Source organism: Xenopus laevis, chromosome 3S (assembly GCF_017654675.1).
Source record: "Xenopus laevis strain J_2021 chromosome 3S, Xenopus_laevis_v10.1, whole genome shotgun sequence".
Lineage (NCBI taxonomy): Eukaryota > Metazoa > Chordata > Amphibia > Anura > Pipidae > Xenopus > Xenopus laevis.
This window is the reverse complement of record NC_054376.1, coordinates 20,187,577-20,213,520: the sequence shown is the minus strand read 5'-3', so window position 1 is coordinate 20,213,520 and position 25,944 is coordinate 20,187,577. Positions and strand designations below refer to the sequence as shown.

The 25,944-nt window shown below is 42.4% G+C and overlaps 1 protein-coding gene across 2 annotated transcripts in view; it reads right to left on the bottom strand.

Moving 5' to 3' along the window:
• Nucleotides 1-24,357, bottom strand: part of map2k7.S (mitogen-activated protein kinase kinase 7 S homeolog) — a 30,788-nt gene extending 6,431 nt beyond the window's left edge. The window contains exons 1-8 of one of the 2 annotated variants that reach the window (XM_018254974.2): nucleotides 24,158-24,357; nucleotides 18,301-18,348; nucleotides 17,385-17,523; nucleotides 16,804-16,870; nucleotides 15,662-15,775; nucleotides 13,923-14,042; nucleotides 12,931-13,038; nucleotides 12,219-12,398 (exon numbers count right to left, since the gene is read on the bottom strand). In XM_018254974.2, the coding sequence (XP_018110463.1) occupies nucleotides 12,219-12,398; nucleotides 12,931-13,038; nucleotides 13,923-14,042; nucleotides 15,662-15,775; nucleotides 16,804-16,870; nucleotides 17,385-17,523; nucleotides 18,301-18,348; nucleotides 24,158-24,275 (894 nt within the window). In that variant the 5' untranslated portion in view covers nucleotides 24,276-24,357. The remainder of the gene's footprint in view (nucleotides 1-12,218; nucleotides 12,399-12,930; nucleotides 13,039-13,922; nucleotides 14,043-15,661; nucleotides 15,776-16,803; nucleotides 16,871-17,384; nucleotides 17,524-18,300; nucleotides 18,349-24,157) is intronic. The other variant, XM_018254975.2, reaches the window with a different exon arrangement.
• Between the last annotated feature and the right edge of the window lie 1,587 nt (nucleotides 24,358-25,944).

Genomic DNA, 25,944 nt, shown 5'->3' with positions numbered 1-25,944 from the left:
TTTTCGTATCTATTTGAGAGGTTTGCCGATTCCTCCATCACCGGGCACCAGGTACTACTATATTGGACGGGTGTCGTGGGTGTGCGATTTCCTCTACAGCTACCTAATATGTAGGGAGGACAGAACAGTGAAACAGCGGCTGCCTTATCGGTGGGATAAACTATAACTCACCGCATGTGCAGTAAAACAGCAGCTGCCACACAAGGGATTAAACCAGCTACGCTGCAAGCACAGACAACAGCATATTATAGTGATCCGGATACAGACACTGCTATTAAGTCATTACAGCACACAGGAGCCACTACAAAGGCTTATCCAGTGTTGCATAATGTCACAGAAAAAGTCATCGTCATTAATAACCAGATCCCAAGTTTCGGGCTCCTCTCAATGCTCATCTGTTACTATTGCTGCCGCCATTGCCCGCGCAAAAGCAGAAGCAGCAAAGGCCCGTGCCGCCTTTGCAGGGAGGGAAATGGAGGCAAAAGTAAAGAAAGCACTGTTAAAATCAGAGAGTGCACACTTAGAAGTAGAAAGGAAAGCAGAGAGTGCACGCTTAGAAGCAGAAAGGAAAGCAGAGAGTGCACGCTTAGAAGTATCGCTAGAAAAACTGGCCATAGAAAAGGAAGCTGCAGCGGCCATAGCAGAAGCAGAAGCTGTAGAGATGATTGTGTACCCTGACAGTGAAAGACACAGCAAAGTACCCGATCTGGAGATTGAACCCCAAGATCCACTAGAACGCACTAGAGAGTACGTCTATCAGCACTCCAAGCAGGACTCAGATTCTCTTTCAGCACGGCAACCAGGCCAGCATGCTGCCCCTGATCCAGACCAAGGATGCCATACACCTCCAAAGGCTGCCAACAAGCTGCAATTGCAGCAAAGAGGCCATGCTGAACAAAGTGATCCTGCTTACAGCACCCACTTCAGCCAGGTACCCAAGCCTAGGGTTAACCCTGCACCAGCTTCCTCTGCTATGTTAAAGCAGTACGTCACAGACCAGCCTAAGAGAACCTCCAGACAGGTGTGGAGGACAGGTAACAGTGTTACTTTATTATCTCTCAGGTAAAAAGTCTATTTTACTGTTATGCTGTGCATTTTCATTTATTTTCTTGTTCAGCTATTTGCAAAACCATATATCACAAACTGCTAGATGAAACCAAGTTACAATCTCTCCAGGAGTCAGTCTGAACACGTCATGACGGCTTGTGGTCATGACACTCTGCACCTGCTTCCTGAGAGAAGACTGCACAAACACACTCCGAATAAGGACATGTTGTGCCATATGCTATGCTTATTGGCTAAATAGCTAAACCACATACATCCTGAGCTACCACTCAATTCCCTATTTGACTATATAATTCTCTGTGCCTTAGAATAAAGCAGAAGAAGCATTTTGTATACTGAACTGTCTGTGTCAGTGTCATTCTTCCGGTCTAGACCTTTGCACAAACTAATTAGGACGGGAATAGATACTCTCAGGACTAATTACGTCCCCGACAATTCTGGCGCCCAACGTGGGGCACCAGGTTTTGGCTGACCATTAGCCGATGCCACGGACAGCAGTCACCCAGTAGAGGAAAAGGACGGAGACTGATCACCTCCGGGACACAGGTAAGACCTATGTTATTAGTTTCTTACCCGTGTCATACCTATACCTACTACTGATGGTGCCTGTTGTCAATATCGACTTTTAGCAGCCAGCAAAGACAGGTAACATCTTGCCTGGTGCCATTTACCTGACCTGTATAAGAGTATCTATTGCCCTGTTTATGTTTTGTGATTGTAATCATTGCCGGCTGTTCATGTTATGTGTTACTTCGTTTCTGGGTGATTTGGATTAAAAATAGAAGGGACCCTGGACAGAGAGAAAAGAGATAGTATCGGGTGGTATCTTATATCCCCAAAATATATACTGGGTAAACCTCTCACTGTCACTGTAGCAATCTGGAAAGGTCCAGAGCAGTCAAAGTGGGCATAGCCCAGGCAGTGAGAGGCGGCATAGATGAGTTGAGCCCGTCCTTGTGTGGCGGCTATTGTCTGTGACTATATATTTAGATAGACATTTAGATAGACATACCCGAGGAACCCTCCTTGACTGGGAACCATGTCCAGTGGGAGGCGGTGTGTCTATATACGTCAAAGGGACAGTAGGTGGCTGTCCTGGCACTTCCGGAGTGTCTGAGGACGTATTATACCATCTCTGTTCGTATCTGACTAAACCCAATAAGAAATCCCCCCAGAGTTGAAGTTATGTTATGTCACAACTGTAACTGAAAATTAACGGTGTCTGTATGTCTCTTTTACCTGTTCTTCTCGCCCTTACACCTCTTTTTGTGTTAGGTCTGGGGATAATAGGTATTGTTTGTATATTCTGTATTTGCAAATACTGTTTTAATAACGGACATCACACAAGAGTTGAAGTTGAGTCAGATGTCATGAGCTCAGTTATGTCATGTTTGTTTTACTTATGTGTATCAATTTAATCATTCTACAGACTGACCAAGAACCCTGCGCAATACAGTCTCTACTCCTTGTCTATACACAAAGTGTATTTTTTGCATTAGGTCTGGGGATAGGGTTATACAGCCAGATGGCAAAATCAAGTATTTGTACCACAGAGAACCACCTTTCCCTTGCATGGCAAATATACAGCCACCGCCCTATAATGGCGCCTCAGAAAAAGGACAGATAGTATGAGAACTAAAACGTCATTGAGTTTCCCTGGTGGCCATCTTCCCCTTGGTCACTGCCCCGGTCTGGATCTGAAGAGTAATAATGGGACAAAAACATCAGTACAGTGAGTGAGGGGGTCCCGGCCTGTGAGTTAGTGGCAGGCCGGGTGGGTAAAAGGTACGTAAGAAAATATGATAGATTGCCAAAAGAATGCAATTTGACCAAGAATGGCCCCCGGCTACAGCCGGAAGAATGGCGTCTTCTCTTAACCGAGAAGAGAGGGTTGCTACATGATAAGGGTCTTGTAGAGACCGCTGAAGTTCAAAGTTGTTAAATGCTTACACAAAGAATAATCGAATCAAATAGTAAAGTTAAAGTGATGTATTAGAAGCTCTAGTCCTACAAGAGTTGAGTGGTTGTTACTCATATGGCATACATAGAGCCGTCAGCCCCCTATGCTGGGAATGCTTCCCATAATAGAAATCAAAGAGAAGAACAAGAAAAACTGCTAGCAGAAGGGTTAAGTTAGAAAAATAGAGAATAGTGAGAAGAGACAATTCATCTTTCAGTGCTGAAAACAGCAGCGCTGATACAGGCAGTTCTCAGCCCCGCAGCCAAGCTCTACCCCGCCCATACAGTACAAACTAGAGAAGAGGGGGGGAGAGGCGGGGACACACACAAACAGCACCAAATCTTAGAAGGATTTTTCAAGACGTTTCACAACCCCGTACTAATCCACTCAAATTTGGACAGGAACTCTTGTTTATCCATAGTGCCCATAACCCTAATTGGACTGATATGTTAGTTCTAATCAAACATGTGTGTGGTCCAGCGGATTACCAACATCTGCTAGCTAAAATGAATTGGGACATTAACCCTGCTGACCCAGCCCAAGTAGGGGTCCCGTATTTACACAAGCTGCCTTTCTTATCATTGCCCCCATCCTTGACAGTTGCATAGGTAGGGACATCCTTTGTAAACTAGGGTGCAACATATACTGCAATCAGGATGCAGTGTTTGTGTCTGTCCCACCTCAGTAAGTGTCTGAGATGACTAATGCCCCAGATACAGCAAATCTTCTGTCACTAAAAGAAATGTCTAAGGAGGAACCTACCTCCTGAATTACAATGTGTCCTAGGTGATGTATGGGCTTTATCACCGACGAATGTTTAGTTGATGTCATCCATCCCACCTGTGTCCAAACAAGTTATGTTATTGCATCCCATCCGGTAGTGCCTAATCCGACTACCAAAGCAGGTTGCAGTCATTATGTACCAAGCCCATATCGGGTTCTTTGACCCTGTAGCACAAGGTAATGCCCATGTTGATGTAGCTGCGAAGCAGGCAGCATTGTATAATAAAATGTTTAAAGCATGTGTTGTAAAAGAACCAACTCTGTTCCCTCTAGTGCTGTTTTATCAGCCCTTCAGGACCAAGTGGACCCTTAAGAGAAGGAACATTGGCTTAAAGACGGGTGCACACAAACTCGCAGTGGTGATGTTTCTGTTTGCCGTTTAGGCGATTGCCCTGTTGCACCCCCTGCTCTGTTACCATATTTGGTTGCTGCCTCACATGGTCTCACCCACATTTCAAAAGGGGGGGATGTGTGATACAGTATCAAGAGTGTGGTTTGCCCTGGGTTCTCATCTATCGCAGCCAAATATGTACACTCAATGTACCCATTTCAGATATTGCAGATAGATTACATATTCTCTTGACAACACTAAAGTTGTAAATGACACAACCTATGAATCCGGTGTGGAATTCTGTGAGCAAATTAAATCCTGGGCACAGAATAGGTTGGCTGATCGGGCTATAAGCATTCAGGACATCAACCTAGATTAGGCGGAATCGGTGGAGAAATACAAGGTCCGCATGATGCAGGTGTTCTATGATCTGGGATTCAACTCTCACAACAAAGCACGTCTGCCGCCCGCCATCTCCGCCTTTAATGCTCCCTCCTTACACCCGACAAAATCACCCTCTATCCTCAATCCCTCCACACTTCTGCCAATTCCTGAGGGGGGAATACAGTAGGATATAGATGATGACAACGAAAACATAAGGAATGGGAAAGGAGCACATGATGCACATGACTGTTTTGAACTTATGGATGCACTAGCTCTTCCAAAACAAGTTGCCATCCTAAAATTTAAAGCTCATGGAAAACTTGACTCCCCAGAAGCACGTGGCAACCATATGGCTGATCAAACTGCAAAAGAAGCGGCAAAGGACCAATTACAGGAATTGCCAGAAGATATGCAAGTAGAGTCGACTCATCAGGAAGAGACCAATGAAACAGCTCCTCTTTTCCAGATCGATCTCCTAGATAATTTTGACAAACTGAAAGAAAGTCAGACAAACGCAAGTCAAGAGGAAAAGGACGGATGGGTGGCTGGGAAAAGGAGCTGTGTTACGGAATGGAATATATACACACAATAAGAAATTGTGTATACCAAAAAGCTTGTATCCGGCCCTAGTCCAATGGGCCCATGGACCAGCACATATATCCAAAAATTTGATGAACAACCTCATATCAAGGACATACTTTGCTCCCAGGATAACCACTATTACCAGGAACTATAGCGCATCCTGTGCGATATGTGCTAAATGTAACCCAGGACGGTTGGAGAAAACCTCCATCAAAACATTTAGTTAAGCCTTTATATCCCTTCCAGAGGATCCAGATCGACCACATCCAAATGTCAAAGAGTGGAAAATTCGAATATGCTCTGGTGATCATTGAGATGTTTTCTGGCCAGAAGCATACACAGTGACCAATATGACCACCAAGACTACCGCAAAGAAATTACACTCAGAAGTAGTATGTCACTAAGGAATACCGGAAGTGATAGAGAGTGATCACCGCCAATGTTAACAAACAAATTTGGACAGCCTTGGGAGTGACTCTTCACTACCACACGCCTTATCATCCTCAGAATAGTGGAAAGGTGGAAAGAAAAAAAAAAAAAAATGGCGCAAGACTCCGGAATGCAGTGGCCAGACAGCCTGCCTATTGCTCTGTTCAGTGTCAGATACACACCAAGGGGGGACCATAAATTGTCCCCCTTCGAGATTCTGTTTGTGTCAGCCCCCAGGTTAGGGTGTTATTTTCCCCAACAATTACAATCAAATGTATTGACTGACTTTGTATCTCAATTAACCAGTGAACTAACAAGAGTGCATGCTCAGGTTTTCTTCTATTCCAGATCCCTCTCTTGCCACAGGTACTCACAGCCTCAAGCAACGAGATTGGGTCCTAGTCAAGAAGTTTCTGAGAAAGCACTGTTTGGAGCCCAGATTTGATGGCCCCTTCCAAGTTCTCCTTACCACAGCTACTTCAGTGAAGCTAGAAGGAAAACCCACCTGGATCCATGCCTCACACAGCAAGAAAGCAGATGCACCTAAGGAACCAGATATTGCTCTATATCCTTTACCTACTGCCCCTGGGACTAGCCCAGGAGGTGGCAATACGCAAGACAAGTGCAGGACAATTCTGGTAAAACTCCTCTAGCACCCATGTAGCAACTTACACCTTTGGTGCCCTAGGCAGGAATAATAAGGATGGTAAATACTTGATCAATAGAATGGCTATTACTAAACGTTTTGCAACTGTCAAATTGAATATTTCCTTCCCAGGGATAGTCAGGTTTGTGAAGTTGGTAGGGTTGGTCCCTGGCTTTGTGCAGGCCTCTCCAGGCTAAGCTGAACATCCATACCCACCCTTATGGTGTATTCCCTCTGGAGCAACTTGCAAACTTCTATATAGGTAGGGACAGCAAAATAGACATTTTTAGGGGGGATTGTGGAGGACAGGTAACAGTGTTACTTTATTATCTCTCAGGTAAAAAGTCTATTTTACTGTTATGCTGTGCATTTTCATTTATTTTCTTGTTCAGCTATTTGCAAAACCATATATCACAAACTGCTAGATGAAACCAAGTTACAATCTCTCCAGGAGTCAGTCTGAACACGTCATGACGGCTTGTGGTCATGACACTCTGCACCTGCTTCCTGAGAGAAGACTGCACAAACACACTCCGAATAAGGACATGTTGTGCCATATGCTATGCTTATTGGCTAAATAGCTAAACCACATACATCCTGAGCTACCACTCAATTCCCTATTTGACTATATAATTCTCTGTGCCTTAGAATAAAGCAGAAGAAGCATTTTGTATACTGAACTGTCTGTGTCAGTGTCATTCTTCCGGTCTAGACCTTTGCACAAACTAATTAGGATGGGAATAGATACTCTCAGGACTAATTACGTCCCCGACACAGGTATGATTACACAACACCTTCTCACTATTACACGCAACCACCTACCTATCCTGGTACTAACCAGGTCACAATGGACTTTGCCAAGTTCTTCGCACGGCGCAAGCTAATCACAAAAGAACTTGAAAAGTTCAACGACCGCCCAGAATGCTTCAGAGCCTGGCGATCCTCCTTCCAAAACACTATCAAAGGCTTAGACCTTTCATTCAGCGAAGAAATAGACCTCTTAATCAAATACCTAGGTACCGAGTCTGCAGAGCATGCCAAAAGAATCAGGGTGATCAACATAAACCACCCAGAGACTGGTCTCAGAATGATCTGGCACAGACGTAACGAGTGCTATGGCTCAGCAGCGGTAGTATAGAATTGATGACTTCCCCAAAATATCTAATAAAGGTTACCAAAAACTTAGGGAACTAAGTGACCTGTTAATGGAACTACAAGTAGCCAAAGCCGAAGGGGACTTACCTGGACTTGCATTTCTTGACACAGCCAGAGGTGTTAACCCCATAGTGCAAAAGTTGCCTTATAACAAGAGCGGTGGATGGTACATGGGTCAAAATTCAAAGAAGTGTACAATGTCCCATTTCCTCCCTTCACTGTATTCATGGACTTTGTATACCAACAAGCCAAGATGAGAAATGACCCCAGTTTTGATTTCACTTGGCCACATGCCACCCTTTCAGTACCTAATACTGGCAAAGCAGCAGTAACAGTACACAAAACTAATGCTTCCTCTTTAGATTCTTTTCACAGATCTGCAGAACCTTCTTACGAGGAGACAAGGCACAAAGACCCTGGTATGCAGTGTCCTTTACACCAAATGCCTCACCCTCTTCTGAAATGCAGAGCCTTCAGAGAGAAGTCCATAGAAGACCGCAAAACCTACCTAAAAGAAAACAACATCTGCTACAAGTGCTGTTCATCAATGTGCATCAAAATGCACAGAATGTGACAGCACACATCACAACACAGCTTTACACCCTGGGCCAGTCCCGTGGACTGTACCTTACACCACGAGCGCCAGCAAGCATGGCGGGGAGGAAGATGACAGTGCCACAAACATATTAGAAGACCGTTCTCAATGCACAGAAATCTGCAATGGCGCCATATGCGGCAGATCCTGCTCCAAAATTTGCCTGGTCAAAGTATACCCAACAGGCCAAACAGATAAAGGCATTAAGCTCTATGCAATCCTGGATGACCAGAGCAATAGATCTTTAGCCTGCCCAGCTTTCTTTGATGCATTTAATGTCAAGGGCCCAAACACTCCTTACTCTCTAAAAACATGTGCAGGAGTTATCGAGACAGCAGGAAGAAGGGCATCCGGCTACCAAGTAGAGTCCATAGATGGAAAGGTAGGTCTACCATTACCAACTATAATTGAATGCAACCAGATCCCGATAATAGATTATTATTATTAACATGTATTTATATAGCGGCAACATATTGCGTAGCACTGTAAAGTAAATGTGATTATACAACCAAATCACATGAATTCTATACATAGAACATATGGAGTTACATACATCACAATCAATACAGGTACAAAAGGTGAGGAAAGGCCCTATGCATAGGCATACACTCTAAAGGGAAGGGAGTAATACACAAGGTGTGGGAGTGGGCAAGATCGAATTAAGTGGGTGAGAAATGTGGTACTGTATGTGGTGTTGCATTTGGTAGTTAAGCAGAGTGAGGGTAGGCTTCTCGGAAGAAGTGCGTTTTAAGAGATTTCTTGAAAGCAGAAAGGTTGGGAGAAAGTCGGACAGACCGTGGGAGAGAGTTCCAGAGGAGGGGTGCAGCCCTTGCAAAGTCTTGAATGCAGGCATGTGAGGAGGTAATGAGAGAAGAGTTGAGTAGCCGGTCAGTAGTGGAACGTAGTAAGCGGTTGGGTGAGTATATAGAGATGAGTTCAGAGATGTTGGGTGGGGCAGAGTTATGAAGTGCTTTGAAAGTCAGTGTCATGATTCTGAAAGGTAACGGAAGCCAGTGCAGGGATTGACAGAATGGCGAGGCAGAGGAGGAGCGGTTGCTGAGGTATATGAGCCTCGCAGCAGTGTTCATTATGGACTGGAGAGGTGACAGTCTCTGGAGGGGGAGGCCAATTAAAAGAGAGTTACAGTAATCTAAACGTGATATGATGAGAGTGAATAAGAATTTTGAAAACATTTTGGGTGATAAATGATGGTATTTTGGATATGTTCCTTAGGTGGAAGTGACATGATTTAATAAGTGACTGGATATGAGGAGTGAATGACAGGGCAGAATCTAGGATAACCCCAAGGCACCGGGCCTGGGGAGAGGGGGTGATAGTGGAATTGTTAGCTATGATGGATACTTCCTGGATGCTACTGGTGTTAGTTGGAGGAAAGAGAACCATTTCAGTTTTAGAGAGGTTTCGTTTAAGGTAGCGTTGCGACATCCAGGTACAGATAGCGGACAGGCAGGAGGAGACGCGAGTTAGGAGTTCTGGGTTGAGATCAGGAGATGAGAGATAGATCTGAGTATCGTCAGCATAGAGGTGGTAGTGGAAACCATACGAGTTGATTAATTTGCCGAGGGAGGAAGTATAGAGGGAGAATAGTAATGGTCCCAGGACAGAGCCTTGAGGAACTCCAACAGAAAGAGGTAGGGGAGAAGATGCTACTCCATTGTAGGAGACACTGAAGGAACGATTGGTGATGTAAGAAGAGAACCAGGACAGGGCTGAAATAATAGATCTGAAATCCCTACACCGGACGTAGCTAAGCACCAGGTACACATGAAACGTATAATGCACTTAATCCCCGTTCTCGAACCCAAGGCTCAGATAATGCTTCTCCTTGGAAGAGATATGCTACGAGTCCACAAAGCAAGGGACCAGATAAATGGCCCTCTGAATGCACCTTATGCCCAGAAGCTAGATCTCGGATGGGTCATAATAGGAGACGCTTGCTTTGGAAGTGTACGCAAACCAGTCTGCATAAACAGCATGCTGACTAACACACTAGAAAATGGACACCCCTCCATTTTTCCACCATGCCACAACCAGTTCCTAATAAAGGAAAAACCTTACAGCACCAACCTGGTACACACACTCCCAAACATTTCCGATGATAATCTCACCTGTGACAGTGATCAAGATCATTTGAGATGCACAGTGTTCCAGAGAACAAAAGAGGATAACCAATTGGCAAGGTCTATTGAGGATAAACTATATAATAAATAATGAAACAAGAACTATTTAAACACGATTCAAACAGTTGGGTCACCCCTCTACCTTTTAGGTTCAGAGATAACAACCCTTCCAAAGACATCACAGAGTACCGTACTAGGGTGCATATCTTTGGCAACAGTCCTTCTCCTGCAGTTGCGATCCACGGACTCAGACGCTCTGCTCAAGAAAGTGAGGTAGAGTATGGATCAATGTCAGGCAATTAGTAGAAAAAGACTTCTATGCAGATGACTGCTTAAAATCGCTACCTTCAAGCGAAGCTGCAATCAGGCTTCTCAAAAGAGCGCAGGAAGCACTCACCTGCTCCAACCTCAGGCCTCACAAAATAGCTTCAAACAATAGAGTAGTGATGGAAGCCTTCTCTTCACAAGACCATTCAAATGATCTAAGAGACTTAGACTTGGGAGCTGACTCTTTACTCGTGCAACGGAGCCTCTGGCTTCTGTGGGACTTAAAGTCTGATACCTTTGCCTTCCAAGTAAACAGGGAAGAGAAACCCTTCACTCGCAGAGGTGTTCTGGCCACAATAAATAACTTGTGTGATCCTTCAGGATTCGCTGCTCCTGTCACCATACTTCAAAGCCATAGCTGCTGTAGCATACTTCAAAACTGTGGACAACTATAGACAATGTCACATTACATTTGTTATGGGTAAGGCAAAACTGGCACCAATTCCTGAACACACTATACCCAGCCTAGAACTCTGTGCTGCCGTTCTAGCTGTAGAGCTAGCTGAGACAGGCATAGAGCTCAAAGAGACTGTATTCTATACGGACTACAACCTAACACAACGCTGTTACAACAAGTCAGCTCAAAGACACAACTTGGTTCACAGGACCGACATCCTTGTGCATCACAAGAAACAAACCTGTCCTTAAAGACAATGCTCTGAGAAAACATGACCCATTCCTTGTCCAAATTAGCCCATTGAGAGTAGAAGGCCATCTTGCGAACACCTTCTGGGACAGACGGAGAAAGCAATACATCTCCACTTTGCAGCCACTTTGCAAATGGCAAACTACCAAGCCCAACCTCAAACCCGACGATGTCGTTCTGTTGAAAGACACAGAGGAATGAATGGTCCTTGGTCACCAACACATTTCCAAGTGAGGATGGGAGAGTCCGCTAGGTTGAGGTCAAGACCTCCAAGCAAGGAGAAACCAAATTGTTCCTCAGACCAGTGGCTGAACTGACTTTACTGTTGTTTCCGAGGAATAAAGTGGTGACATCCATAGATGCCAGACGGGGAGTGTCATGTCTCCAGCATACGCTTTTACCATATTTGGGATTTCCCGATTCTTATGTTGTGACCTAGAGCAATGCCTTGTGGGAGCCAGGACTCCATTTTACAGACCATGCTGTGGAAGAAGCACGCACAGTTTCATCTCTCCTCATGGTAGCATCATGGTAAGCAAATAGTTGCACCAAATCACCTCCACAGCTGCCAGCATCCTGAGACATTGAGACATTGCTGAAAAGATATTTCATGCCAGCTAGCATTTTGATGTTGCATTTATATGCATATATATTTATATTGCACTGTTCATTGCAATCTATTTATCCTATTTTCTGTTATTTGTTACAGTTTCACCTATTCCCCTTTGCTATCCAGTAAAATCTACAGACTTCAGTTCATAGTCTGTTTATTGGAGTGTGGGGAGGTTTAGCTGCATGTCGAACTACACACTGCCCCAGGGTAATACGTAGGGAGGACAGAACAGCTAGCAATGTTTAAATTTAGACACCTGCATATACCTCTAGTAACATTTTGTGCTTGTATCCTGCAGGTACTTGTAGCAATACCTTGCTTTTATCTCTTACATGTACTGCTACCAATTTCTACTTCTAGACACTTGTATGTACCTTGTGTGTGTCTTCTGCATGTACTGCTAGCAATCTCTGGCACCTGTCCAATGCTATTAAGCTTTGTCTATCCACATTCCTTGCTAAATAATAAGTCATTCATTGCAAGTAGCTCCAAAACATTTAGATATTATACACACACTTGCTAGCTCCACACTGCTTCTCAACACAAATACTCTTCCCTTACCGCCATGTAAGCAGCACAGCCAGCACTCCTTGTTTTTGCCTTTGAGTCCACAAGGCGCCCACTGATTCCAAAGTCACACAGTTTGATCTGCCCGTTGGCATCAAGTAGGATGTTGGAGGGTTTAACATCTCTGTGTATAACACCGTGTTTCTCTTTCAGATAATACAGGGCATTAACTATCTGCATTGGTGAGAAAAACAAACAAGAGTTCGGTTTTGTCTTAAAACATTGAAAAACTATTGTGGTTTCCTTCCTACTCACCCTTGGACAGACCTTCAGGCTGTTTACTAGGGATGCACTGAATACAGGATTTGGTCTGGTATTCTGTCTCTTTAAGCAGGATTCGGCTGAATCAGAATCCTTAAAAGCATGTGACTTTTTGTCTCAAAAACTAGGAATTTTTTTAACCCTTCATATCCCTAATTTGCATATGCAAATTAGTATTTGGATTTGGCCGAATCATTCGCAAAGGATTCGTCTGAATCCCAAATTAGTGGATTCGGAGAATCCCTACTGCATACAGTCAACATATTCAAAATCTGTGATTTTCCTTTAAGCTGAAGCTCAACCTTCACCACTCATCTTGCAGAACCCTTCTCCCCAAATTTAGCTTTCTTACCTCTATGCATGCTGTCTCTTGATTCTACCTCTAAAATGCCCTCCCTCATCTATAGCTCTACCCCTTATTCAAACAGGAACTTAGTGCACTCACAGCCACAGTCATCTTTCCTAAGATGTCCTCTGGGATGGGCCCCTGAATCCTCTTCTTCAGTTTTTCGGCACAAGTCCCCATTAACTCCATTGCAATGAACACATCTGTCTGTGGAGTCAAAACAAGAGCAGTCATGAGAAAGGAATAAGCTGAAACTGGTACAAGAGCAGGGAGTCCAAATAAAATTAGAATAAAGGCCCAAGAGGAAAGCAGGAACAACATCTTAAAGGGATACTGTCATGGGAAAATGTTTTTTTTTCTCAAAACGCATCAGTTAATAGAGCTGCTCTAGCAGAATTCTGCACTGAAATCTGTTTCTCAAGAGATTATTTTATATTTAATTTTGAAGTCTGACATGGGGTTAGACATATTGTCAGTTTCCCAGCTGCCCCAGTCATGTGACTTGTACTTTGATAAATTTCAGTCACTTTTTACTAATGTACTGCTTGGAGTGATATCACCCCTCCCTTTCCCCCAGAAGCCTAACAACAGAACAATGAGAAGGTAACCAAATAGCAACTCCCTAACACAAGATAACAGCTGCCTGTTAGATCTAAGAACAGCACTCAATAGTAATCCAGGTCCCACTGTGACACATTCAGTTACATTGTGAAGGAGAAACAACAGCCTGCCAGAAACAGTTCCATGCTAAAGTGCTGGCTCTTTCTGAAAGCATATGACCAGGCAAAATTACCTGAGATGGCGCCTACACAACAATATTACAACTAAAAAAAGTATACTCGCTGGTTCAGGAATGAAATGTTATATTGTAGAGTGAATTATTTGCAGTGTAAATTTAGAAATAAAAACTACACCATAAAAATCACGACAGACTCCCTTTAATCGGGACAGTTTAGTGACCACCTTTAGAAGAACCACTTGATTCTGCCGTGTAGACTAAAAGGATAACCAGGCAAGTGTTCAATAAAATAAAGGGCAGTGGTAGTGTGAGTAAAGGGATATTATTATGGTGCCATCTTTATAAAGCTTACATTCGTGATGAAGGTACCATAGCACTGTACAATGTATGGACAGTCATGACTCTTTAGTACAACATCTAAATCCATCAGAATTCGCTTGTTCTCCTCCTTGTTTCCAGAACGACGCATTTGCTGAAAGAGAAGCAAGAGAGGTGTTTCGATTTTAGATGTACAATTAAAGAATTGGGGGGCTCAGTCAATACCAAATGCACTCCGTAACTAAGAAGAACCTAATGGGGGCAGAGTATTAGAACAAGCAATACATACAGATAAAGGTAGAAAGTTCCCCCCAAAAAACTGAACACACAAGTAAAAATGTCTGAAGGAGTATTCATGAAACAGGTGTTACATTTGTGCAGCGGCAGTAACCCACAGTAGCCAATAAAACTTTACTTTGTTTTTTTACAAATTAACTTTTTTTTTTCCTCAAAAGGTCTTTCCCTGATAAACCGAGCTGACAGCTATTTTTAAACAGATGAAATAAAGAAAGAGATGTTTTAAAACTATATTTGAAAAATACAGTTAATCCCTAGCTGTGGAGAATCTAAATGATCTTTCCCTGATAGCCCGCCTTGAGGGCTTTGGGCAAATTATGTAATCAGTATGATGGAGATACAGGCATCACGACAAGGACCACATCAACGAGCCACTGTTTTCATCATTCATCTCCATGTCAAAATTTTGGGGAGGCTACCTAATGACCATCTTTCTCTGATATGTCCACTTTGAGGGGAAAGATAGGCTGATCCAATCTTCGGGCAATGACGGAGATGGGATGCTCGCTCAGATGGGATATTATAACTTTCCGATCAATATCTAGCCATTTTTTGGCCCACTGGAGGGTCCCAAACACAGGCCAATAAGCTGCCGACTTGGTCCAATGGCAGCTTTTATTGGTTTGTGTGTAGCCTCCTTAAAGGGGAACTATCGCAAAATGACAATTTAATATAAGATTCATCATACTGAAATAAGATGCTTTCTAAATATAATCATTCTGAATTGTTTCTGAAATAATCTAGTTTATATTCACTATTCCCCTCTCAGCATCTGTTTCTCTTCATTCTGTCTTCATGCAACAGTTGGGTGTCAGACATTCAATGACAGTTAGATCCTAGCATTCTTTCCTTCTTTCCTAGCAGATGAATTAGAGCTCACACAAATAACAGATTCCAGTACTAACAAAATGTAACAAAATAACTGCCTTTTGCACAAATCCTGCATGTAGAGAGACATGATGTCTGGTGATTTAAATAGAGTTAGCTCTAATACATCTTCTAGACAAATGGAGCCCCCCTATAAGATATATTGGATCTAACTGTCAATGATTATCAGACACTCAACTGCTGCATGAAGACAGAATGAAGAGAAACAGATACAGAGAGAGGAATAGTGAAGATAAACTTGATTATTTCAGAAATGGTACAGAATTTTTAAAGGATTTAGAAAACGTCTTATTTTAGTATGATGAATATATTAAATTTTCATTTTTGCAATAGTTCCCCTGTAAGTCTTGCTGCAGCTGATCAATCAGAATTAACTGCTAATTGATTTGCTATTAGTCACTAATCAAGAACTACTCAAAACCAGTCTTTAAACCTGTTTTGCAATCTGTAACAGTCCCAACTTCCTTGTGAATCAGAGGATCACTGCTAAAATAGGAACACCACAAACAGAAATAAAAGGAAGCAATGGTATCAATTAAAAGTTCCCCAGCCCAAAAACCCCAGTTCTCTGTAAACTTGGCAATTCACCTTAACTGCAATGACATGCCCGGTCTTCTTAAACCTCATTTTCCAGACTTGACCGCAAGTCCCGCTACCAATCTCGCCCAGATTCTCCAGGTCATTGATGTCTGCTGGGTACTTCTGCAATCCAAATCACAGACAGTAAAGGCCTTGTTTCGCATTCTGCTCAGCTATCAAACACCAGGCGGTGGTACTCTATAGATTTCACTCACTGCTTTGACCCCTTTATCCTTGTACTACAGCCCTGTAAATTCCACTGCTCTATTAGAGGCCCCTCCCCCATAACATTAAATTAGAGGGATCCAAGTAAAGAGATACAGTGGGGATGGGGCAGATGTTCAGGGCAAATCTTTTAAAGCCTCAGAAAGTCAGAGGTGCAAGGTGTTGGGTAATCAATCATCATTTAAGGACCATGTGATGTGAAAAATCACAATACAGTACTGTTACTGTGTAGAAATTGACTATTTCTGTTTTCTGTGATATGAGATAAAGTAGCAAATGTCTTTGGGTAAATTAAATGTATGTTTTGTTATTGTTTTTCATGATGTCTGTGCATTTGTTCTGCATTTAATAGGTTAAATCTGTTATTTTCTTTTTATGCTTGTTTTAATCTGTAATTTGCATTAACCTAATAAAAAAAGGTTCAGATTTGGGATTCAACGAAATCCCATTTGGGCAATGACAAAAATCAGTGCATTTCTATAGATTATCACATACACATGTGCACGGTCTGACTGGGTCGGTGGGGCTCAGAAACGCTCCATAATGCTGCTCTCCTTATCTCCCTCTGTGACCCGCCGTCATTGCCCAATCTCTCAATAGCAGCAATGATCCAGGACTTCAAACTTGTAACAGGGGGTCACCATCTTGGAAAGTGTCTGCGACACTCACATGTTCAGTGGGCTCTGACCAGCTGTTGAGAAGCTAAACTTAGGGGTCGTCACAAATCATCAAGCAGAAAATGAGGTTGGTCTGTAATATAAGATGATGCTACAGGGCTGATTATTAAATTCTCATGCTAGTTGCACTGGTTTCTGTATTGCCATGTATCAATAATCTAAATTATTTACTAATCAGCCTTATTTTGTCTGCACTAAATCTGCTAAACATGAAGATTGTGTTATTTTATACCCATGCGATTCACTTACCTGCCCATCGATAACTAAATACCCAGTCTGCTTGATAATTTCTTGAAGCTTCTGGTCAATTTCAATGCTGAAAAAGAAAAAAAATGCTTGCAGCTTGGAGGAGAAATATTTTTACTGGCTACTGGATTGAAATAAATACAGGTATGGGATCTATTATCCAGATTGCTCGGGACCTGGGGTTATCTGGATAATGGATCTTCATACCTTAAGTCTACTAGAAAACCATGTAAACATTAAATAAACCTAATATGTTGGTCCTGCTTCCAATAATTAATTATATCTTATTATATCTTAGTTGGGATCAAGTACAAGCTACTGTTTTATTATTACAGAGAAAAGGGAAATCCGTTTTAAAAATTTGGATTATAATGGAGTCAATGGGGGTGGCTTTTCTGTAATTATGAGCTTTCTGGATAAAGGCTTTTCAGATAACGCATCCCAAATCTTTACTATGTTGTGTAATGTTAATCATCTGATTGTTACTGTAGCCAAAACCAGTATTGGAAGCGAGTTTACAAAATCATGCTAAAGCCTTTATGAATAAAGCAGTGCTCCCAGGCACCAGCGTGTATATCACTCACCTTTCCAGACTGCGCTGTGTCAGGTAGTTGGTCTGTGGTAAACTCAGAAAGGTCCGTGGTCGAACTGTCAGTTGAGGATGATGATGGGGAGGGGTATCTGAACGTGAATGTCCATCATTGGCAAGAGGGAGCTGTAAGGCTGCGCAGGAAAAGGAGCAAGGAACTTAATAGAAAAGGCACAGGACCACCTTCTGCATCACACCATGCACTGACCCGGTGTCTTTCCTCCCACAGCACATGCTCAGTCAGAAACCAGACTTTGCTAATATAGATGCAAATAAGCCTTATGGCTGATTTACACAGGCGTTAAATTGCACCAGTGCTGTTGCCCACAGAAAGCACTTTATGCTAATTGAAGATTTATGCTAATTGAAAGTGCAATGGTGCAATGTACTGTAACATCTAGGATAGTAAACCAGTGTGCAACGACACACAACGATCTGTGTCTGCTTCATTGTCTTTCTGCAATATGCAACTATTGATTCTTTTTGTTCATTTGCTCTCTGCATATTGATATAATACTTGCATGTTGTTCTGATTGTTTTATATATTTATTTCCACCTAGTGGAAACGCATGTATTCCCCATCCAATGATGCCCTTCTTCCATAGCCCTCCTCCCAATAGGCGCACGCCTGTTAGCTTGTCTTGAGCTCATGCCCCAAACAAAGCCTCCATGCCAAGTCCACGCTGCATGCACCAACCCAACCCATGCATGGAGATGGTAGCAGGAGAACAAGCGAGGCCAAGCACAAGAAAAGGAGGGAGAGAAATTAAAGAATGAAAAAAAAATCCAGAGGAAAGTAGGAGGAATATAGAAAAGATCCGAAGAGAAGCAGGTGCTTGTTAAGTGTGAGATGGGCAAAGACTGGGCAGCTTGATTCAGAGCAGGTGAGAGGGATAATGAGGGTTCGGTACCTGCTCGCTGGGATGGAGCGGGCGTGGGACTTAGAGTGATGAGAATAACTGGGGGAGAAATAAAGGAAAATCAACAAAAAAATACAGAGCAACCCAATGGAAACAGGATACTGATGGTGAACTTGAGACAGATGAAGGACAATCTTGAGTGGGGGAAAAAAACAGTCAGGGGGGATGAAGGGAAATGTACAATGATTATGAGCCAAATGGGGAAAACAGGTGAAAAGAACAACCCAGTGATAGTGGGATAATGAAGAAACTAAAGTGTGCCACACAAACCAGACAATTGCCTAAGCTTGTATCACACTGCACCACCCAAATCCACTGTTTCATCCCACTGGAACATCTTAACATTTTTCAGAACCATAAAAAAATCTAAAATTCACAAACATCTGCTTGAAGACTTCCTAATCTGGTTGTGATCTGGGATGAATTTCTCTCTACGAAGAGCTGTAGCGTTCTCCCTACGAAGAGCTTTAGTGTTCTCCCTACGAAGAGCTTTAGCGTTCTCCCTACGAAGAGCTTTAGCGTTCTCCCTACGAAGAGCTTTAGCGTTCTCCCTACGAAGAGCTTTAGAGGTCTCCCTACGAAGAACCTTTTTTTTTTATTTGTGAGACATCTACCAGTGATATCAGGCTCTTCCTTCATAAAAGTGTATACATAGAGGAAGCAGGCAGATGGAGCACATGGAAAAATATACATTAATTGTAATAGCTCATGCAGAAACTAGTCAAACCTGCACACAGTCATTGTCTGGGGACTCCAAACCAAAGGTAGAGACCCCCAATTGACTAATACACCAGACTAAGACAGTGGTTAGTTATGCAGTTATGAAAACTATGCATATACTATGCGTATTCTATAAAGTATACAAAATTCAGAGAGGGTTCCCAATTTTTTCCAAATAAACCCAAATATGCTACTCATAGTCACACATAGCTATAAAAACAAACACTAATGTAGTAACAAACTTTGTGTAAACATTTTCTATTGGTGAAAACAAGTCCTGCTTATAAGACACAGTTTGTTCAGTACGTTCGGATATACTTATATGTGGAAACTACAGTTCTACTTAGTTGAAACGACAGTTCTACTTAGAACATTATTCACTTACAAACACATACGCCTTTTCATTGGTACCTATGAGACTGCAGATAAGTTATACCCTCAATATTCCCAAAGACAGCCCCAAAAATGTTATATTGGGAGATCCCCAAATGGAATGGTCTTGTTGTTCTGGTTAATTATGTGATTACACTGGAGTAGGTGAGGTGCTGAACCCCCAGAGTGAGCAGCAAGCTTTATTAAGGTAGTTAAAGGGATACTGTCATGGGTAAAAAAAATTTTTTCAAAATGAACCAGTTAGTGCTGCTCCAGCAGAATTCTGCACTGAAATCCATTTCTCAAAAGAGCAAACAGATTTTTTGATATTCAATTTTGAAATCTGACATTGCTCTTTTGAGAAATGGATTTCAGTGCAGAATTCTGCTGGAGCAGCACTATTAACCGATTCATTTTGAAAAAAAAAATTTTCCCCATGACAGTATCCCTTTAAGCTAAGTTGTTGTGCAGTTCTGCATGATTCCTTATGTAATAATGTAACTTAAAAACCCATTTCATCAGTCAGGTCTGTAAGCAGAATATAAATATCATCCCATGAAGATGATCAAAGTAGAGATCTAGCTTCGCCTACTAAAAACTATCCTTTATAACTTCTTCAATGACCTTACATTTTCTTTATCAAGTCTATGTTCGATTCCACTGTGATCTTCATAACCATTGAACTCTTCCTATTTTAGTCCCTCCCATAAGCACTAAACCCCTAAGTGAATAAGGCTACCCAGTTCCTTATAGCAGTCCTAAATCAAACAGCCACTGGAGCAATTTTGGGAAAGGAAGCTTGGGCACATCCATCACACCACATACAACACTAAATGTGCTTAATTTCTTCTGCCAGGAGGGAGTTTAATCCATAAAGAGATAAATAACATTAGGTTTAGGACAGCAGAGATGATATAGATGCCTTGCTTCATTACAACACCTTGCTCATTTCATATGGTAATGGATACCAATAACAAACAAGTATATGGATGAAAAGTAACCGATTGCTTTGGAGAATTTTATGGCAGCAGACAAAGGGGACCTGTTCTACTATTCAACTATATTCTAAAAGTTAGATTTTAGATTAAATTAACATTCTTGCTTGTGATGTGCAGGTCGGGATTTCCCCGACCCGCACCCAGTGACAGACTGGGCCTGTGGGAAACCGGGAATAAACCCGGTGAGCCCCAGGCTCTTGTGGGCCCCGCCGGAGCAGATCCGCTTCTTAGTGGTGCGACTTTGTGGAATAAAAGTAATAATAATTTTGCGCGTGTGCACCAACGGGGCTCCAGAGCGGCAAGGGGGGGCCTTAGGCAGTAGCCCCGGTGGACCCCAAGCAACCCAGTCCAACCCTGCCCTCCCTTGGCCCGCACCCGCACTTCCGGGACCAGTGTCGCCCCTCCAATGACGTCACAAAAGGGGCGGGGCAAGCAAACTAGAAGAGACAAACTCGGAAGTCAGAAGCCAGCATTTGACAATTTCTTAATAAAAGATTTGCGATTTAAAAGTTAAAACTGTATTTTTTTTTTTTCGTTACAAAGAAACTAACTTTTTTTTAAAAAATGTTCTATATTACTGGTCCTTAAAAGGGATTGTTAATTTTCCAAAACTTTTTTCAGTTCAGTTGTTTTCAGAATTTTTACCATAAATAACTTTTTTTAAATTGTTCTCCATCTTTTACTTTTTATCGTATTCCCAAAACTGAAGTTTAAAGGTTTAATGTTCGTGTCTCTAGTGTCTTCGTCTGGCAGCTCGGTGATCCAGGAGCAGATTCTGAACCGTTACAATTTGCTGCATTTAGCTGATCCATTTCTCAGCAGCATCTGTGGAATATTAGCAACTATTGTATCAAAACAGCTGCCTTTAATGAAACTCAGGGATTCTGGTCAGCAGGGACAAAGATAATAAATGTATCAACTAAATGTATCAATTTACAACAGTTACAGAGTCTGCGATCCCCTCCCCAACTACCAGAGCTTTTAGAAGGTAAAAAATAAACATTTTACACTTCAATATTAGAAAAACAATCACAAATAGAAAATAGAGTAACTGGAAAAAGTCTATTTCTGGTGAACAATCTGAAAACCAACTTTTTAAGGAACTGAAAAAGGTGAACAACCCCTTTAATGGGATATGGTCATAATAAAAAATAAACGATTTCCATTCACCGCAAATAACAATATTGTCTGACTTAAATCTGTAAGTCAACTTCTAAGCTTTCTTTTATGAAGAAACCAAATTCCTGACTGTGCCTATTTTATGGCAAACAGAAAGAGTCCTGGCTTGCAGTGAGGGTAATAACGCCGCGCCTCCCTCTCCCACAAAAAAAAAACCTTCAGAGTAGTCCGTACAGAGTAGCTCCTTCCTGGGTTCTCCCTCCACTAGGCATACACTGAATCAACTATTTTGGGATTCGTCCAAATTGCTTGTAAAAGATTCAGCCGAATACTGAACCAAATCTTAATTCAAATTAAGGTCAGGAAGGGATTAAAGAACCGTGTATGTAGAATGTGGTTACATTGTTTCTTACTTCCTTATGTGAGTAATGAAAAATCACATGACTTTAGGGTTTGGACAAATCTAAATCCTACCGAAAAACCATCACTACCCTCCCACCCGTCCACTGGCTTCCCCACCTACTGGCTCCGGGAAAGGAAAGAAAGTGGCTGGGGGGGGATTTCTAAAGGTGGCCATACATGGATAGATCCGCTCGTTTGGCGATGTCGCCAAACGAGCGGATCTCCCTCCGATATGCCCACCTTGAGATGGGCAATATCGGGCAGATCCGATCGTGGGCCCTAGGGCCCAACGATCGGATCCTAGCATTCGGCAAACGGGCGGTCAGATCGCGGGACCGCATCAACGAACAGATGCGGCCGCGATCCGACGGGATTTTCTGTCCCATCCGATCGAGATCTGGCCGACTTTCGGCCAGATCTCGATCGGGGAAGCCCGTCGGGGGCCCCCATACGCGGCCCAATAAGCTGCCGACACAGTCTGTCGGCAGCTTTTATCGGCCCGTGTATGGCCACCTTAAGACTACAGAGGAAGCAAAGGCCTGCTTCCTCTAATTTATGCCACTGCTGCCTTGCTTTATGACAATGATCTGCGATAAAACCATACAAGACAAATCCAGATAAGCCCCTGTGGCTCATTTGGTAAAGAGAGGAGAGAATACAAGAAGACAACAGCAAAAAAAATACATTGATATTGTAAAAGGTATAAATAACCAGTAAACAGTGCAATACTAATGCTAGTGTCATCAAATTCAATATGACAACAAAATCAGTTAAGAGGAGTAACCATCTGCAGGGGAACTTTGTGTCAATGTGTTTCTGCATAAGGAATAATTGGGTGTAATTCAAAGCATTCATTACACTACAGCTTTAAAACAATGCGTAGACGTATTTGCAATTGAAACAAGCATTTCTTTGTCCCTCCCTGCTTGCTGGATCTTGCTCTTAAAGGAGAAAATCCATTTTACTTGGGTTGCCAAAAGTTAGGCACCCCCAAGTGATCGCATTTACCTGACACCCCGGCTGGTGCTCCTATCAGGAGAAAACTGCACCGGTCCAGGGTTATTCCAGCGAGATCGCCTTCCTACTTCTTTCTTCAGATTTCCCAGGGCAGACGCACGCACATTAGAACTAAATAACCAAATTCTTAATTAAAGTTCGGCTTTTCACTCTACTGTGCATGCACACCCGCATGAGGAAGCCGGAAGAGGATCGCTCAGTGGTGCTCGCTGGAATAACCACGGGTCGGTGCACTTTTCTCCTGATAGGAGCACCAGCCCAAGGTGTCAGGTAAGTAAAGGTGCCTAACTTTTGGCACCCCCAAGTAAAAGGACCTTTTCTTCTCATTTAAAACAATGTAACAGGAGCTACAGGTCTACTCCAGGTCTGTTTATCTGCTGACTTGCAACACTGTTTCAGGATTCTGAAGCACCGGTGCAGACATATCAAGGCCACCGATTATTTTGCTTTAAAAGAGAAGGAAAGTCGTTTACCACTTCGGGGTGCCAAATGTTAGGCACCCCCAAGTGAATGTATTTATTTACTTGAAACCCTGGGCCAGTGCTCCTATCAGCAGAAAACTGCACCGGGCCAGGGTTATTCCAGCGAGCACCATGGATCGCTCCTCCTCCGGCTTCTTTCCTCTCTCGGCTGCGCATGTGCATTAGAATGAAAAGCCTGACTTTTACTAAAAAGTTGGCTTTTTCATTCAACTGCGCATGTCTGGCCCGAGAAATTTGAAGAAAGAAGATGCCGGAAGAGAATTACTCTGTGGTGCTCGCTGGAATAACCCCGGGCAGGTGCAGTTTTCTGCTGATAGAAGCACTGGCACGAGGTTTCAGGTAAGTAAATGCATTCACTTGGGGGTGCCTAACATGTGGCACCCCCAAGTGGTAAACTACTTTCCTTCTCCTTTAATGTAGACTGATTAGAATTACAATGATTTTATTATAGCAGCTGTTTGTGGATGGAATTGCCCTTTAACGACGCAGTCCTGTCTCTTTCTCACTGGTGATATCCCTCCATTTACCCATAGGAATAAGGTTTTGGACATTCCCAGGCCCTCCAGGCTCCCACCCCTATTCTACTTAGTAATGAAATATTCCTGTCACCTTACACTAACCCCTAGGCTTCCCTTAGAAACCTGCTCGATGAATTCCAGCCGTTGTATCGTATGATACAAAGGGCCTAGAAGCCTATTCTCTTCCTGCCTAGAGCACATTTCCTTTTTAGCGCCTTACTGGGCCTTGGCCGCTGAGGGCTGATCTCCAGCTCGATTCTTCTCCGGGCCTCCCTGTTCTCCTGCTTCAATTTTGCCTCCAGACGGGAAAGTTTCTGTTCTAAGGAGGACGCCGCCATCTTCGCTCCGCGCACTAATAATAAACAAACAGCTTACAGCGCGTGCGCCGAGGAAGAATGACAGCGCGTACGCGGCTGCGAGCGTGACAGCTGTTAATGCGCAGGCGCAACAGGCGGCAAGTAGCGCGCATGCGCATGTGGCGTCCTGGAAGTGGATCGTTACTCTGGCAAAAGATTTGCTGTGACGGAAGGAAAGAGAGCAGTTGGAAGTTAATGCCGTGTTTAAACGGATTCTGTCATGATTTTTATGGTGTAGTTTTTATTTCTAAATTACACTGTTTGCACTTTAAATAATTCAATCTACCATGTAAAATGTAATTCCTGAACCAGCAGTGTTTGACAAATGACTGTTTCACATGCCCTGGCTGGGTTGCCACCTTTTCTGGAAAAAATGCTGGCTTTCATATATGTTTATCTTTTTTCCCTATTGATAAACATTAGGATCAGCAGGTTGCAGCCCTAGCCCTGGTCAATGTCCAGCAAAATTTTATGTTCTTAATAGGGAAAAAAGATAAATATGTAGCAAGGCTGGTAATTTTTTCAGAAAAGGTGACAACCCTAACAACAACCCAAATAGGTATTCCTTCCCCAGCCATGAAGGCCACATTTACAGTAAAAAAAATGGTTCCAGGTAGTCACAAATTGCTATAATTTTTTTTTAAATGTTTCACTGTTCACTGCTTATCAGGCTTGGCTAGTAATCTCAATAGTAAAAGTTATTTTTGGCATGAAGCAAAATACAAGTGAGAGTCAAAATAAATATTAAAAGAAATTGTTTGTGTCATTGTATTCCTGTTCCTGCTATGAAGTAACAAATGTTTTATCTAAAACCCTGGGATGATGCGTTCAACTGCAGGAATATCTGTCCTGCAAAATCATTCTTATTTAGTAACGTTAGTGATGGTAGCAGGTTTATGATAGTAGTTAAGTTTATGATGAAGCTGTTGTTAGTGTTTTTTATGCATAAACTGTAGGTATGTTTATTCTTTATATAAAGAGCATTAGAGCATAGAGGTGTAGTAACTGAATGGACTTGTCAATGTTTACAGATTTTTAATGGGTCCTTTTAAACCCTTGGAGGAGGCAATAGTGCTGAACTGTGTAGATGCGGCTTCTGTACCTTGTTTGATTTTGCAATTCTGCATTTCTGTTGATGTTATACAGATTATCTGTGGTGTTTATATCTTTCTTTAAATATATGTTTTGATCGTTTGTAGTATTTTTAATAGTTTGTAGTATTTTTATAGTATTTTCCTGTTGCAGCCTATAATGTGTATAGCTTGTATAGCAGTAGTTGAGAGCATACATGCACAGGGAGGGGTGGCATTGGAGGAGAGTGAACCTTACACAGGTCTTGGCCCACTATTTAGTAACATGTAGAAGTAAAAGACTGGACTATGCTGAAATTCTACAGAATGTAGCAACTCTCTTTAAAATTCAAAAATATCACCCCATTTGGGGCTGAACAGTGTGGAAAGAGTACTGTGATAACATTTTCAGAAAGAGCTGCATCTGTGCTGAAAAAATGGCAATATGAATTAGGATTTGTGTTTGTCTTTGGTCTAGTTTGTGATGAATTTTGTATATCAATTTTAATGTTATAGCAAATAATGTCGATGGATTCCTCATATCTTTAAAATTCATGAAAGAGCTTAAAGTGATTGTTCAC